A 16,560-nucleotide genomic window follows, 5' to 3' on the forward strand; every position below is an offset into this window, starting at 1 on the left:
CCTTGTTTAATATTTATTTGATAATTTTACATTTCAACGAGGACTGAATGTGTCCAATCATCTACCTTTCTTAGTGTCCCACCTTTGTTCCAAAAACAACTAAACAGTCCCCAATAAATAATAAAGCGTAAGAATATTTTGGTAAATTAAATCTTTTTAAAGTAACCTTTAGTTTTATACACGTGGTCATCGACCATTTTTTTGGCCACAAAAAAAAATGGAAACCTTTACAAATGAAAAGAGCGCAATTCACTGATCTTCAAAAACACGACTGGATCGAGCATCTATTGTTTGAAAGAGAAGCACAACAAAAAGGCGGCGGCCATGTTGTTGACTCATCGTAAAGCCCTTGCCAAACACTAACGAGAGCAAGAGTTGACGAGAGTTGAAACCCTTGAGAGTGATCGAGAGTTGACGAGAGTTTGTCGAGAGTTTCACGTGTAAAAAAGAGAGACCCTAGGAAAACCCTTTTTAACGTAAATATGGCCGCGACTAGCCAGCTGGTATATTCAGCTAGCCAGACGGCTAAAATGAAGTTTGTGCGCAATATCATGCGCGTTTATTTCTAATGGTTATGTTCTTTGGCTGCACTTCCCTATTCTAATAGTCTTTGGAGGAAACATCCCAGAGGCAAGGTCTTGCCTCGTATAAGTCAATTGGTGCAAACATTTCCTCGTCACTCCACGTTTTTTTTTAAAAGCCTCGACGTTGTCCTTGGTCCCCGTGTCCGACGCCATATTATTTTTCCTTTTCTACCTGAGCCCGCTGGGAAAAAAAACAGTAATTGCTGACCGCAAAACTCTCGCTCAAACTATCGTGCGCGGCCAAACGAGACAAAACACTCGCCAAAACAACACGACCTCTTCCTCAAATGAAGGATTATCCTTCATTGTCAGTTTACCTTAAATGAAGTATTATCCTCAATTTTAATCACTCTGTCCCAGGTATGAAAAAGAAAAGAAAAAAGTAAAAGCAGCCCCTGTACAGGATTTGAACCAGGACCTACCCACTTTGAAGGAACTGTTTTTATCCACTTAACCAGTAAAGATCAACTGACTAGAAAATGTGCCGATTATTTACCAAAACTAATTAGTATATATATATATATATATATATATATAGTCATTGCTGAATAATGGTTAAGTCTAAGGCTTGATTTTAAAATGGTTAGCTTTCTCTTGAAATTTGGTAACCGACATTTTTTACTGTGTAAGCTTGATTCTTAGCGGGTGTTAATACACGTTTACAGCGGCAATTTTGGAAGAAAAAATTATTGACATAAATAAAAGATGAAATCCTCGCAGTTAGTATGTGGTAGTCTAGTGGTTAACTGAGGGGGTTATTAATCACACGTTCCCAGGTTCGAGTCCTGCGAGTCCAGACATTGGGGTTCGGCTTTCCCATGATCCCTATCAAGCTTTCATTGTCCAAAATGAACGATAATACTTCACTTGGAAGAAAGTGACAATTAAGAATAATCCTTCAATTGAGGGAAAGACTTGGTTGGCCAACAATTCTCGGTTTTCACATGACGTCACGACCGCCATGTTGGTGCCCGTAAACAAAGAAAGGGCGGCCATGTTGGTGCCCCGACCAAATGCTCCGCGAATTTAACTCTATTATTATGAAAACGCTTCCTTTTGTTTTCGCTGAAAAACATGGCTGTTGATCACGTGAGTGAAAACCAGCAATACGATGCTCCATCCAGTCGTTTTTTGAAATCACCGGTTCAGTTCCTCAGGAATAGTTTGGGCAAAGTTTGGGCCACAAAAATGCCCTCCCACCACGTCACATGATAATGGAGAATAACTTTGAGATAAGAGCTTGAAAACTATTTACAAACGACATCACAGTTCTAATTCTGGCTGCCTAAAGACAAGAAAACGAATTATCGCGAGCACAAATGACTGGGAATTTAAGAAACCACGACAGCGAAGGCGACAGTGACACCTCAGAGCAATAATGCTCACTACTTTCAGCACTCATACTGGCATAGGATTTAAGGGGGTCCTCTTCAAGCATTGTTTCCTCGGCGCTAAGTAATTCTCACTTTAAGTTTTTCCTAAATTCACATAATTTGGATTATTTTTAAACCATAATCTGATTTCAGATTTATCGAGATAAAATACTCATTTTGTAAAAATTCTTAAATTTGAGACATAATATATATTAATAAAACTCACACTAAATAATTTGATCAATAAGAGAACCTTGATTACGATAATAAATCATGTTTCTAATCTCTCCCTTTAATATAATGCCCCCTTTTCTTTCTTTCTTTCTCTCTCAAAAATTCTCTTCGAAATTGTAAAAATAGCCTTAACAGTAGTTATATATCGTACGACTCGACAAGACGTTCAAGATTACACTTTGATAGAATGGAGGTACTCATTAAAGGGAGCCCTACTCTTTCTAAAGAATAATTTTAAAACCAGAGGAAATAACGTTTGCACTTAAAAAGTTTGTCAGAATCTTTTTTCACAATTTTTTTTTTTATCCGTTAAAAAAGACTTTGAATCGCTTATTTTCACCTTCAAGTTTCCGGGACGCTGACATTTCGAATAAATGTAATTTTTCTGTAATTCTGTCTAAGTTGATTTTGTTGCAGAAAGTAGAACGGAGATCTCCTTTCTGAAACACGCTGCAGCAACTTGAAACACATTTTTTTGTTGAAAGACGTGCGTGGAATGTTAAAATGCGTAATATCGCTTTACGACCAGTTTTGCAGCGATGTTGCGAAAACAAGTTGGACGTTTTTGTTGCTCGTATTACGGTAGCTTAAGAGCGAACTAAACGGCTCAGGTGTTTTTGCTTGCTTCAATTGTTTTTGCATGATGCGTCTTTTCTTGGAAATGTAGGTTTTATTGCAACGTTAAATTTTGATGCAAGTCCGAACTAGCATGAGAAATATTCCCGATACATCGTCATTAATTTCTATGCAATGCACAGTTTTTTTCCAATCTGGAATGCACTGTGGTTATGACGTCATCTAAGAAAAAAGACCCACTCCTTCTAGCTCGGTCACGAGAAAATTATTACCAGTTTTGTCAACTTTCCGCTTCTTGTGCTGCTCACCCGAAACCCGAAGGTTTAACTGTAAATCCTAGTTTCATTTTTCCGGGATTTGAGACTGCGGAATGACGGTGGAATTCGATGCTAAAATAAATTTGAAAGAGATTTGGGCTATCACTGTGTAACGAAATGCCCCACATGAAATTAATCAATCTTTCTCGCTTATTTTCACAGTAAAGATTCATATGTAATATTTCTGGCTTCACTAGCTGAACAGCTAACGGCAAAACGAAGCCAAGTCCTGCGTAATTCAGGCTACGATGCCAACTGAAATCACATCACTCCTCTTCTATTTACCTTGCTAAGAAACTCTACTTTGCTCATTTGGCTTCTTTTGGTGTGAGAGCTACACGAAAGGGCACCAAATAGCAATGGATAAATTCTAAAATCGCGAATTTGCGGTTCACTCGCGCATGACACGATCTCCAACTGCAGAGATCACTGGCAACCTTTGCGAGGTTGCGACTCAATCTTAGGGGGTGTTTACATGATACCGGTACGAGTTTCATTCTGGTACGAGTTGTCAATTTCATACCGCGTTTACATGGATGACGCATGAACCAAAACAATAATGGCGTCCAATATTTAGAAATACAACGCATGCGTCAATAGTCCCAGTCCACCAAGACTTGACCACTCGTACCGGAATGGGAGTCAATGTAGCGTTTACATGATACCGGTATAACTTTTCATACCGTTATGAGAATTTCGATTCGGTACAACTACCGGGATGAACGAGTTGTACTGGTATGAGATTTTTCACCGGTATCATGTAAGCAAATACAGAGCGATAAGTAAGAACCGGGATGAACTCGTACCAGAATGAAACTCGTACCGGTATCATGTAAACACCCCCTTAATTGGCCTGCGAATACGGGTAAGTCGTGTGGGCAACTACTTTTACGGCGAGTTGAAAGAATCCCATTGCATTTTTTTTTTTGTATCACGGATAGTCAGGGCATCTGTTGACCACGATCTCAAGAATTTAGATTTAATTTCGGATATATTTAAGGGAAAATAACATCTGAGCCCTCAGTGTCCTTAAATAACCAATACGATTCACAGTAGTAGAGCAAGAAATAAATCGGGCTCTATAAATAACGTCAAATTGAAAATGTCCAATTGCTAACAGCCGAGTTTGCAATCCGCATAGTTGTTTCCATAAATTTCGTATGCCACCAACTAAAAAAATTGGGTACAAAAACGATATCGTAAGGAAATTTGTAGATTCTGGAGAAAATTGGCACTTACGTCAGTGATAAGTCAAAGCTTATTAACACCCAGTTCAAAGTTAGACGAAACTCATCTCGAGCTCTAACTCGATAGATATCTCATCGCCAAAGATTTGTCGTTTACTAAAGAAAGCATCGGCCGATGTCTTGACTGGGAACCACTTTAAGACAGAAAGCATTAAAACAGAAGATTTAAAATACATAATCAGTACATTTCTTTAAACGGCTGTACTTTAAGATAAATTATTTGGTCCAATTTCACTCTTCCATTCAGTCTATATGACCAAAGTTTGTGAAAATTTTAGAGGAATAATTAATTATTGTAATTACTTCCAATTAAATTTAATTAATAATTAGTTAAGTGGTATCACTAGAAATCATTTTTATGATAGCATTAATAATCTTTAAAATCGTCTTTTCTCTATTTCTGTCCTGTATTATATTATTTAAAACTTGAAATCTGATAAAGCCTCTTTCATCTCTGCAATAAGCGTTCTATATTCTGAAGACCTTTGTTGGATAACTTCCTGTAGTTTATCAATGTACTTATCCATGGAATCAAAGGTGAGTTTCACGCCGATATCCGGCATCTGAACATGCGACAATGAAGCAATAAAGCGCGTCTGTACCACTGCAAGTTTGGTCTCCACAACACCAGTCCTGTGCCTAAAAGTTAACACAAACAAGAGCTTTCATTGTAAGTTGCAAAACCTCGCCACAGTAACGAAGAGGCTTTTAAATTAATCGCATGCCAAAGGTAATTTCCCGTTCGGCTTGGTCAGCGACATTCCTGGACTTGGTGATTGGCTAGAAAATATTGAATCAGTTTCTCAACCAATGACAAGTAAAAGCAAGTGATTTCCTCGCACGGTTTTCCCGCGCTAAGAGCCGGCTGCATGTATGCGCTTCACAATTTGATTGGTTCTGTAACTGCTTTCCTGTTAGAGCGAGTTACAATCGAATGACGTAAAACCAAAAACAAAGTAATTACTTTGGCCAATCAAAAAGGACGGAGACAATCCAGGAAACCAATCACATCTCGAAGTAATTACACGTAGCCGACACAAAGCGCGCTAAAATGTGCGCGAGAAAGCCACGATTGGTTTTTGGTTTCACTTCTGATGGGTGCAAAAATGGCGCGAGAACTTTGAGTCAATCATTGAGTGAAGTAATGCAAAACCAAAGGAATTCACTAATTACTTTCGACACTCAATTGAAAACCACTCTATGATAGGCCACACTAGAAGCTAATGCATGTAGCGAGCGCTCAGGGAGGGGGAAAGGAAGAGGGAAGGGGAAAAGAGGGGAAGAGAGGGAGAAGGACCCTCCTGTTACCCCAGAAAGACCAACGTAGTTACCTGTCGCTGGCCGTTTCTTCCTTGCAGACAGTAAGCCTTTGTTCCAGCCGATTTATTTCGGAATCTAGTTCCTTGTTTAATTTCTCGCACTCTTGGTTGGAAGACTGAAGGAGATCGATCTCCTTGTCCAACGCACGGACCTTTTCGATTTCTTGTTGAGCTGGAAGAGACAAAACAGAGAGTCAGGAATTCAAGGTAACCTCCGTAACTATTTACTTCACATCTTTTTGTTGACAGAGACAAACTTTCACGTAACTTATACCAGTCATTTCTGCCGGTAATTGTCGAAAAAGTGGCTCAACATTTTCAAGCCAGTGTCGCAAATGCTTCTCCACGCAATAAACTCATCCTCGTGAATATCTACACAACAGTTTCAATCAACGTTTCTATAAATCTCTTTTGAAAGAACAAAAACTAAACAAAATTCACTTCAAGTGCTCTCTTCGTATCTCCAGGCCCCGCGGATGTTTGATCTAAAATGACTTATAAAATGTGTGAGTGCTATAAACCCAAAAGACAACAAATTCCAACAACTGATTTCCCGTAGCAATGTAAAAACCAAAGTACTTGATAAAATAACTTCCGATACTCGACCGATAAGCGCTCTCTCGTTAACACTGATCTTAGTCGCCGTCCTTCTGTGAAGGGACTTACCTTTTCCAGAGCGGATTTTCACCAGTTTGACTTCCGGTTCCTTTGCGGTGGCTTGCGCCATTAATTTCGATTCTGCCTCCTGTCTCATCAGAACTTTTTTCTCCGCAGGGGAAACCAAGGGGCAACCGGATAAGCTGTGAATGCACAAGAGTGAAGCTTAGGTGCGATGAATGGTATAGGGCTAAAAATCAAAACTTCGCTACGCTTATGTAAAAGAAAACTGGTGGAAGAAAAAAATTGCAGAAGATTTTTCCAATTAATGAGTGCACTTAAGGACGGTGCCTACTAATTCCAAGGCATTTCTGCCCCGGTTTATGATAATGCAGGAAATGTAGATCTTAACAAGTGTTATTGAAATCCAAAAAGAAAATTGGGGGTAACCACGCATTTTTCAAAGACGATTGATGAATAATAAGTTTTACCACTGAGGATTTCTCAAAAATCTCAAAAAACACTTCAATATTTAAGTACCCAATGGAATATCGCTGCTGAAGAGTAATTAGGCCTAAGCTAGATTAATACTTTAGACCTAAGCTTTGATTTTAAAATGTGTAGTTTTGTCGTGAAGTTTGGTTACCGACCCTTTGCAGTATTAATATTGTTTGTTGCCGAGTGATAATACAGTATTATCAAATAGTGTTTCAAATAATGTCCCCGAGCAGCTTGCTGGCGGTGTGGCGGCAAGTGGTTAGGTGACGGATTAAACAACATTCCCAGGTTCGAGTCCTATTGTCCATACAATTGGCTTGTCTTTTAAAAATATATCACCCTTTCCCACAATCCATATCAAGCTTTCAGTCTTCTAAATTAACGATAATAGTAAATTCCGAGCAACTTACGAATTAAGGTGATTCCTTAGTAATAGAAGTTGTCGTAAGATTTTTTTAAAACTTTTCTCGATTGTTCCCTATATTATGGTGACTCGAAATGTGCAATTAAAAAAGTAGGTCACCAAGCTCGTTTGAGAGACATAACTTGCTCAAGTTACTCATTTAATCATTGCGCCTTCATCTATCAAGGACAAGTTTATTCCATCGGTTCAGGCTACGTTTTGCACGAACAGGAAGCACAGCTTTGACGTAATTCTTGAAATAACAAAACAGGTGAATTGTGTTGCTCAAAAGGAATAATTTAATGTTTGTTTTATGGCACAGGCACAAGTCTTGAAAAGGCACTAACTACAAATGTTCTTCGGGTGCGTGATCTCGAGGAGACAATTTTGTGTCCACGAGTGATGGCTACGAATACTATCTTTCCTGTAACTTTTTTTTTCTGACGTAAATTTTTTGTAATTTTTTTACAGCGCAAAGAAGATGAGTAAGAGAATAAAATTATGCCAAAAAAAAGATAGGTCACCAACCTCGTTTAGGAGAAAACAGAAAGCAAACCAAGCTCGACCCCTCGACAACACGTCTCCCCGATAGCGCGGTTTCACTTTCACAGTCGGACTTAAATCTTCTTTAGCATTATCAAGGCTATCACTCGACTTTTTGTTTTGTGAGAGTCCAAAACGTTTCTTGTTTTGCTCTTTACTGCTGTGCTCTGAAAACGGCCATTCTTCTTTCTAGCGAGCTTTCCCTCACGAAAGGTCGGCATTTTGAAATGTTTTTGGCCACGTTCGATATATCAATATTCACACATTGGTACGAGTCTTTATGGTTAAATTTAAACATTGTTTTGTTTAGAAATATCCGTTGAGACTTGTGAGACAAAGAGCCATGAAATTTGACCATAAAGCCTCTTAGCCATGCCTGAATACGAACGGGGCTTACACTGTGTTATGCGCAGAACAGGATGCGCAGTGCAATACTAGGGAACCACCTTAACAATAATCGTTAATTCAGAGGTAGAGAACGGGTTGAAAATGCGAGCGCACTTCAAGACGAGCTCGCGCGCCAGTCTCTTAAGGCAGGGACACAATAGGCGACAAGTCGCAGTGACAGGTCTCTGCGACAAGTTGCTCCGTGTGTACTACTTACAAAACAAGTCGCTGCGACACGACGCCTGTTGGGGCCACACGCAGTGATCTCGTAAGGTGGGGAATGTGAACTAGTTTTCTAATTCAATATGGCTGACCATATGACGCTCTCTCATTGGTTCATTTATGTTTTGTCGCAGCGACTTGCTTCCGGAATTGTACACGCGGTGCTACAACGCTGCTTTCGCTAATTTTGTCGCTGCGATTAGTCGCACGAATTTAAACGGGTTGAATTCGTGCGACTGATCCCGGCGACAAAATTCTGCCGCAACGACAATGATTTTCATAAAATTAAACGTGTCACACAAGGCGAATTGTCGTGGCGACTTGTCCCCGCGACGAGTCGCAGCGACTTATCGCTTAGTGTGTCCCGGCCTTAAGATTCATTTATACAGCGTCTTATTTGATAACAAATGGAAGCACACGCCTCGGAATCAATTCATGCAAAGTCCGTTACCAGGCAATCTGCCAGCATAAAAACACTAAATTAACCCGAACTAACCTTCTGTGTGTACTAAATTGTCCACTGGAATGACCCGTACCGTCGCACCCAGGAGTTGGGCACCTAAGGAGCCAAACAATTTACATATCAGTCACCAAATAACGCATCTATGATTGAAGAAAAAGAAAAATCTGTGCTTGGCACAGGTTGCCCATAACGCAAAGACACAACTAATCATTTCAGAGATGCAATAATCGATGATCACTCGGGAATACTCGGAAAAATTTCCCGATAATGGTATGGATGGTCGACCACGAGGATACAGGAGACTCGTAGGAGCTTGCGCATTGAACCAGGCTCAGCTGACCGTCCTGCAAACTGCTATGAATGAAAATTACGCGGGGTGGCACTCGCGCAATAGGCCAGTTTCGTATTCCAACGGTTGGGTTGGGTCGAGTACAAAGTGGAGGCTAATGCGGTGGAATCTTTTTACATGCAAATTATTACCCCCGCATAAGCCTCCACTACATGCTAGATCCAGTCTAACCGTGTGAGAATACGAAACTGGCCTCTTGTCATAAACAAGATGTGGAATTTCACTGAGCCCAGGAAGTGAACAAAGAGATGTGTTAGATGATGATAGTTTGGGTATACGCGCGCGGATAAAAAACTAATCCTACAGAAATTTATTCGTACAACTAGGAGCTCATCAAAAGGAGATTCTTTCTTCCATACTTAGCCCAGGAGTCAATCCTTTCCGGAGTAAATTTATTTATAGAGCGCCTCCCTTCGGGGATTCAGCACGCCCACTGTTGTAAAAGCCAATCAAAACAAAGCTATCTCAGCGTCAAGGGAAATATGATACTTTTCGCGGGAAAAACCTAAAAATAATTTTACTTTGGCAAGGTTTGACTCAAGGAATTAGTGGAGAGAGAGGTTCCCCCTTGATGACCTCCTGGTACAACGGAACGACTCTCGAGATTGGTTCAGAAAACAATGGACACAAAGAACGATACAAAAGAAACAATGAACCACGACGTAAAACACAATCGAGCTGCATCCCAAAGGGATCCAACGAAATTAGAGGTTGTAAAGAGCTGCTTCCTGACTGGGCTCAACCGATTCCTCGAGAGAAATTTTCGCAGAAGCGAAGAGCAAAAACATGTTTCTATAGACACTCACATGGGTCCAGGTTTCTCGGACTGCGAACCATTAGCTCCACCTGAAGAACAAAAATAAACGGTAGAAATTTTGAAATGTACAATAGTGTACAATGGAACATGAACAACTGAGACGGCCATGACACTGACCGGATTGATGGGGAGGGGGAGGGGGAGGGGGGAGGGAGGGGGAGGGAAGGCAGAAAACATAAAGTTGAGAGTAACGCTCGTGGGTGAGATTCAATCTCTTCGGCGTTTCTTGAAATCCCCTTTCTGAGTCTGGAAAAATAGATGTCATTTTGTCGTTCCGCAACTTTAAGAACTGATTTAGCCTGCCGTTTAAGGTGGCTGGATCCAGTTTCAACACTTCTAATGGGACAGGTTAAGAAATATTCTAATTAGAAGGGTTATAACTACTATACTGTATCACGTAACAGCAGTGTTAGTGTACCATATAAAACATCAATTATTGCTTAACAAAATGTGCCCACTATTGTAACATAATAGGTTACCATGGCAACATGAGAGCTCCCCAAAAACACCGTATATTTCGTCTTTACTTACTTATATCTCAAAAATGAACTCCGTGTGCCCCATTTTGTATATTGTAGAATAGTAATAAGCAATCTGAGATAAAACTATCCGCAAAGTTTTAAATTCAGAGCCACCTTAATTTTTTCGAAAATTTAAGATCGCTATGAATTGGTCGCCAATAAATTTTTTCAACTTTGCGGTTATTCAAGTCCAATGCGACAGGCGTGCTATTTTTATTATTTTTATTATTGTATTTGAACGTGCTCTCTCTCTCCTCATTTAATCTCACCCGTAAAAACACGTATCATTTTTAAGTCGCTTAACAAAGTCTGCAAACAAACCACTTTCCAGAATGTTAAGCAAGACAACGGCTGTCGTCACAGCCTACGCGAGCATATAACAATGAACCATTCATTTTCTATTTTTGCTTTAAATCCGTTCGTACCCATCCAGTTACAGAATAGTTGGCCCGTATTGTACACCGGGAACAAAACAGGATAATCGCAAAATACTTCCGATAGGCTGTTAGCGCTAAGTCACATTCTAGAGTGACGTTTTCGTTGAAGTTGTCCTTTCTTAAACTCTCTATTGACTATTTTCACCATCCCACAATACAATACGTTTTCGGGGGTATTTTTACATTAAAGCAATATACACTTTATGTATGGTCCCGAGGGAAACAGTGTTAGCTTTGTTTCCCACGGGACTCGAGGGAAAGCAAAACTAACTAGTTTCCCGAGGGACCATACATTAAGTGCTTTGTTATATATTTAGACTTTTCCTACAACAATCGCAGCAAAACACCCGGAGCGGGAAACAACTGCGGAATTGTATCCCGATCGGGATACATTTGAACTTGATCAGGGCCACGTGACAAAGAATCAACCAATCAATGTTTAGTGAAAGTCCAGGTATATAACGATACAAATTATTTACTCTAGGGACTGTACCATGCTTCAGTGAACTGAATATTCTTAAATTTCATAATAAATGGAAAGAACGTGTAAACAGCTTCCAGTAATTTCTGACCTGCTTCAGCGTTTTGAAGGGCAAGCTTCGGAGCTAAAGGACAACCTGACAAACTAAAGAGAAAGTCAGAAGAGTAGTTAAAACAGGGAAACACTTCCCATCAACCAAAATCAGGAGGGATAATCCTCTCTTGCAAAGATTCATTCAATTTAGTTTGTCGTTTTCTTAAAGTGCTGCATTTGACATCAAGTCAGCAAATGTTTGTACTCTTTTGTGTTGTTGCAGTTTTTAGTCAAGAAGCGAAAGCTCCCTTTCACAAAAAATCAATGTGCGTTAACTTTAGTGGGTCGTTAGTAAATCTACAACTTCATTCGCAGAGAGCAAGGAAAGTCGTCAAACCTGTGTTCAGAGGCAGCCCAAACTAACGTCACGACCGCCACTGGTATTTGTTTATTAATTTAAAAAGAAATTGCTTGTTGACTAAAAGAGGTTTGCTGCGCAAACACATGAAAAAGTTGCGATAAATTTCAATTCAAAAGGGAATAAAGAAAACCAGGATTTCAAACTTAAATATAAGGCACGAAATCAGAAGCAAGTAAATATAAAGGTTGGGAAATATTATGGGAAAGATGATATTGCGGATTGCGAACGTTAAAGTGGTACTATGACCAAAAATCACTTCCTTTTTTCCTTCAGATTTTCTTTTTATCCTAGCAAAATTTTGAGCTTTGATTTTTATTCAAAGGGTGTTTACTTAGAGTGTAAGTTTTGGATTTCAAGGTCGGCCATTAGTGAACTCACGTTCAAAACTGACCAATTGGACCTCAGGGGGTTGAATCTAGAAAAAAAGTGACGCCATTTACTTATTAGCTTAAAAAACACGAGTTTAAAAATCAGAAAGCCCGAAACTCCCGTGCTGCACAAACGCATCGCATTCTTTAGCAAGCGAGTCTTTGACGTCATTTTCTCCTCGATCCAGCTCTCTCAAGATTTTAAAGTTAGCAATGGCGGACCATTAAATAGGAAAATTCCAGTTAAAATAGACAGGTGTCTTTTTGAAATTAAGGCTTAGAACTTGGGTCACTTAGTGTTAAGTTAACATAGTTTTGAAATCCAAAGGAAAAAAAATTGACTTTCTGATCATAGTACCACTTTAAACAACTGAATTTTCAATAACAAATTTACATTTTAAGACGCGTCGTTATGTTTTTGTGTGCTCTCACAGGGGCATCGTTTATAACCCCTTTGAGCAAAAGGAGGTGAAAGGTTATTTTTTCGATACGCTTCCAGTTGTGTGGTGAACGTTCGGGGGATATATTTTGACTGGGGTTAGGTAAATGTTCGTGGATGTTATCTACCTCAACCAATTCTGAAATCCAATAGTTACTCAAGGGATATATGACAGCAACAAGTCAGAAATTACCGACGATCAAATTTGAGGATGGTTTGCACTAGGGGGCAACTTAGACGATATGATTTTTACATAAGACTTTCACATGCGAGCAGCTCACGCCATGACACCGCAAATCCATCTCTTCGTGCAAATCTGACTTAAAACACCCTTGCCACAGATATGATTAACGAACCGCGCGAGTGTAAGTAATCGAAAATCACGACGTTGCGCTGCGCTAGCTGAATGTGAATGTCATTATCAAGAATCGTACCGTCTAAATCGCCATTTAAGAGCCATTCTCGTCACCAGAGCCTCGGATCTTATGCCTGTCTGGGAAACTCTATGTAGGAGAACATGCGCTGTAGGGTTCTTATAGCCAAAAACTGGCTATTTGAACCTTACGGCGCCTGCGCACTCCTCGTGCTAACATGAATGCACCTATCAGAGACGCTTTTCATCGCTTGTCACGGAAACCAATGAGAAGACAGTTTGTGTCAGGGTTTCCCAGAGCTCTTATGCGCAAAAGAGAAGAGCTCTGGGGTCGACATTGTTTAAGGGTCAGAATTTTGAGTTCTGAGCATGCGCATTGGTTTTCCTTCAACTGCGCACGCTCAGAGCGGAAAACTCGTACTTGTGGACAGGCTCGTGCCCAGTACTCATCCCCTAATCGAAACATCGCTGTCGTCACGCGCGAGCAGCGAATACTTTTCGAGGGAAAAACCTGTTCCTAAAAATAAATTTACTTGGGAAAGGGTTGACTCAAGGAATTAGTGGAGATGGAGGTTCCCTTCCATGAGCTCCTGCGCGAGGATGAAAAAGCTTTCCATGCTTAAAAAAAACTCTCTCTAATTTCCACGTGTATGGGGTTACATCACTGCACATGTTTCTGTACCTTCTGTGAGAGGAGTACTTGCCAGTCACGTGACCTGTCCCATCACAACCAACGGTAGGACACCTGTATACAATATGAAAAACGTATCAGCTTGACGCCCTAAAAAATCCAATTCCGGCACAGGCCGGCAACTACTCCCTGCGTTCAGCTAACACATACATGTACCTAACTTCCTGATGTTCTTGTTGCTGTATTTTGGCCGCGAGTGGGCAGCCTGATAAACTGAAAAAAAGACAAAAAAGAAGTTAGAGCGGTTTTCAAAAGAGTGTCGTAAAACCAAAACCAAAGTAATTACTTTAACCAATCAAAAAGAACGGAGACAATCCAGTAAACCAATCAAAACTCGAAGTAATTACCCGCCGCCGACACAAAGCGCGGAAAAATGTGCTCACGAGAGCCACGATTGGTTTTGGTTTCAATTCTGATTGGTTGAAAAAATGGCGCGAGAATTTTTAATCAATCACTGAGTGAAGTAATGCAAAACCAAAGTAATTCGCTAATTACTTTCGACACTCAATTGAAAACCGCTCTATTAAAAACACAGACAAACGCCATTGGTAGCTATTAGGAAGGAAAGAGACATTGATGGGCATGCCTCATTTATAAAATTATGGTGTTTAACTCGCTCTGCGTTGCGCAATTCTTTTTTCGTCAATGCGCTCTTTGACGATAAATTTTTCTACAGGGGGTCCCTTATTGAAAAACCAAGATAAAATGCAAGGGAATTGCTATTTCCCTCTAAAGGAGTACGAAGATCCCCATTAGTTTAAAAGACCCGCATTATCAATGGGCACTTTTTTGGCACTTGTACGGAGGCAGCCATACCCGCAACGACAGCATATATCTAAAACGAATCTCATTTCAGTGACTGGTCCATCTCGTTCACGTGGAACAATGTGGGTAAAGAATCCTGAGCGGTTTCAGAGTAAAAATAGAGACTTTCGCTTAACCTTCTCGATTTTCCAAAACAGAAAGTGCTTCTATCCGAAAAAAAAAAGAATTTCAATATCACTGTTTTTTCTTTTCAGTTTCCCGCGAGCCGCCATCTTGAATAATTGTAGTGTGTTACGGTTCTCCTAGTGCTCCTACACAAACGCTCGTTGTGTCGAAAACAATAAGGCAACCGTAACTCGTCACTATCATTCAAGATGGCGGCGCACGGAAAATATGAAAAGAAACCGCAATTCCAAAATTCATTTTATTCGAATCAATTGACCACAAGTCATTCTTTAGTAGGAGTGAAGGTTCCCTTCAAAATCCATGGTTGTCATCTGGGGAATTGTTCACTTTACAAAGCCCACAAAATGACCAAGGAGCTCAATAAACTCACCTTCTGTGAGTTGCGTACTGTCCGGACACATGACCCCGCCCATCACAATTTGGAGTCGGACAACTAAAACAATGGAAACAATTTCATTCAAAAATCATCTTAATTTTGGCCTTTTTTTGGGGGGGGGTGGGGGGGCTTTTTGTTTTGGCCGATTTTTATTCGTATTACGTTGAGAATATCAGAGAGGACTTATACAAGATAGAGCTTGTTGTACAATTGCTATTTACTGCAAGCTTAAGTAAAATTTTCCGAACCCATATTATATCATTACCTAAATTTCATTTTCAGGCAGAGCACGGGCACACAGCTAACTATAACGGCGAGAATTTTGCAAAATTTGGTTTTCTAGTGGCGCTCCTTTCTTGAATGCTTAAACCAGACAATTTTCGCAAATTCTATCGAAGGACTGCAATCTTGCAGAAGAGATGCAAGGTAATTAGTCACTAAACGAAACAACTTAACGCAATTTGACGTCCGGTTTTTTATGCCTTTGATTTGTTATTGCTCACATTTTGCGTCATAACATTTTCATCATGGCTCCACGGTAAATTATGAAAATTTTCTAAACAATAACCAAACAAAGGCACAGAAAAGCTCACGTCAATTTTGTTAAATTTACCTCAAAAGTTCTTTGGGCTTTCCATCAGATCCTGCAATGTAAAACAGAACTTTGTCTGTAAGGAAGAAGTGAACCTCGCGCTTTTAAATTTAAGCATTATCGCCTGTTACAAACACATGAAAAATCCAGGGGGCTTCAAATTCGAACCGATGACTTCTGCGATGCTCAGTGGTGCAATGTCATACTGAGCTATGCTAGAAGCCACTCAGTTGGGAGCAGAACTTTGTCTCTTCGGACTCCAGACTTTATGGCTCTGTCTAACGCCAGACGATTTAACGCGTCACCTGGGGGGGGGGGGGGGGTCATAGGGCGCCTGAGAAGTTCAGTGGACAAATCGCAGTTTATAAAAAAACCGGGGGGAACTCCCATATAAAAAGGGGAGGAATGGTCGTCGAAAATTTTAAGGTAAACCCGCAAAAGAGACCAATCTGGGCGTGGCCCAGGCCATTTTTGACCCCTAAAGTAAATATACACTTTTATATTTCTTCGCGCGCAACCATAAAGGAGACATTCGCGGTTAGATATGATGGTGTTTTGCCCAGAACACCCTAAATGAGACCGAAATCCGAAATTTACACTCCTAAGCGAGACGATATGGGATCCCCCCCCCCCCCCCCGGGATAAAAAAGCCCTAAATAAAGCAGATCCTAACAAAATATTTTCAACGGGAAAACAATCACTGTTCTACATGGCCATCATGGGACGAAAGCATATGATCTCATACACTACACGAATGTCGCAATAGATGGCACACAGATCTATACAGCCTCTAATTTCATCGCAACGGCATAGGACACAGCTACTTCCGTTGTATGAAATTTGTTCCATTGCCAGTGTTTTCTGAACCAATTTACGCGAGTTGTTGTAAAAGCTGCGTCTTGACACGTCCCAAAGGCTCAAAACGAAGATCACATTGCATGCCAAGAG

The 16,560-nt window shown here is 40.3% G+C and overlaps 1 protein-coding gene across 2 annotated transcripts in view; it reads right to left on the minus strand.

Annotated features, from left to right (window-relative positions):
• Window positions 1-4,613: 4,613 nt before the first annotated feature.
• Window positions 4,614-16,560, minus strand: part of LOC138045328 (suppression of tumorigenicity 18 protein-like) — a 29,416-nt gene continuing 17,469 nt past the window's right edge. The window contains exons 18-27 of one of the 2 annotated variants that reach the window (XM_068891778.1): window positions 15,634-15,664; window positions 15,015-15,077; window positions 13,850-13,906; window positions 13,685-13,747; window positions 11,460-11,512; window positions 9,919-9,958; window positions 8,797-8,859; window positions 6,317-6,450; window positions 5,663-5,822; window positions 4,614-4,970 (exon numbers count right to left, since the gene is read on the minus strand). In XM_068891778.1, the coding sequence (XP_068747879.1) occupies window positions 4,751-4,970; window positions 5,663-5,822; window positions 6,317-6,450; window positions 8,797-8,859; window positions 9,919-9,958; window positions 11,460-11,512; window positions 13,685-13,747; window positions 13,850-13,906; window positions 15,015-15,077; window positions 15,634-15,664 (884 nt within the window). In that variant the 3' untranslated portion in view covers window positions 4,614-4,750. Of the gene's footprint in view, window positions 4,971-5,662; window positions 5,823-6,316; window positions 6,451-8,796; window positions 8,860-9,918; window positions 9,959-11,459; window positions 11,513-13,684; window positions 13,748-13,843; window positions 13,907-15,014; window positions 15,078-15,633; window positions 15,665-16,560 lie in introns of both variants that reach the window. The other variant, XM_068891777.1, reaches the window with a different exon arrangement.

Source organism: Montipora capricornis, chromosome 4 (genome assembly GCF_036669925.1).
Source record: "Montipora capricornis isolate CH-2021 chromosome 4, ASM3666992v2, whole genome shotgun sequence".
Classification (NCBI taxonomy): domain Eukaryota; kingdom Metazoa; phylum Cnidaria; class Anthozoa; order Scleractinia; family Acroporidae; genus Montipora; species Montipora capricornis.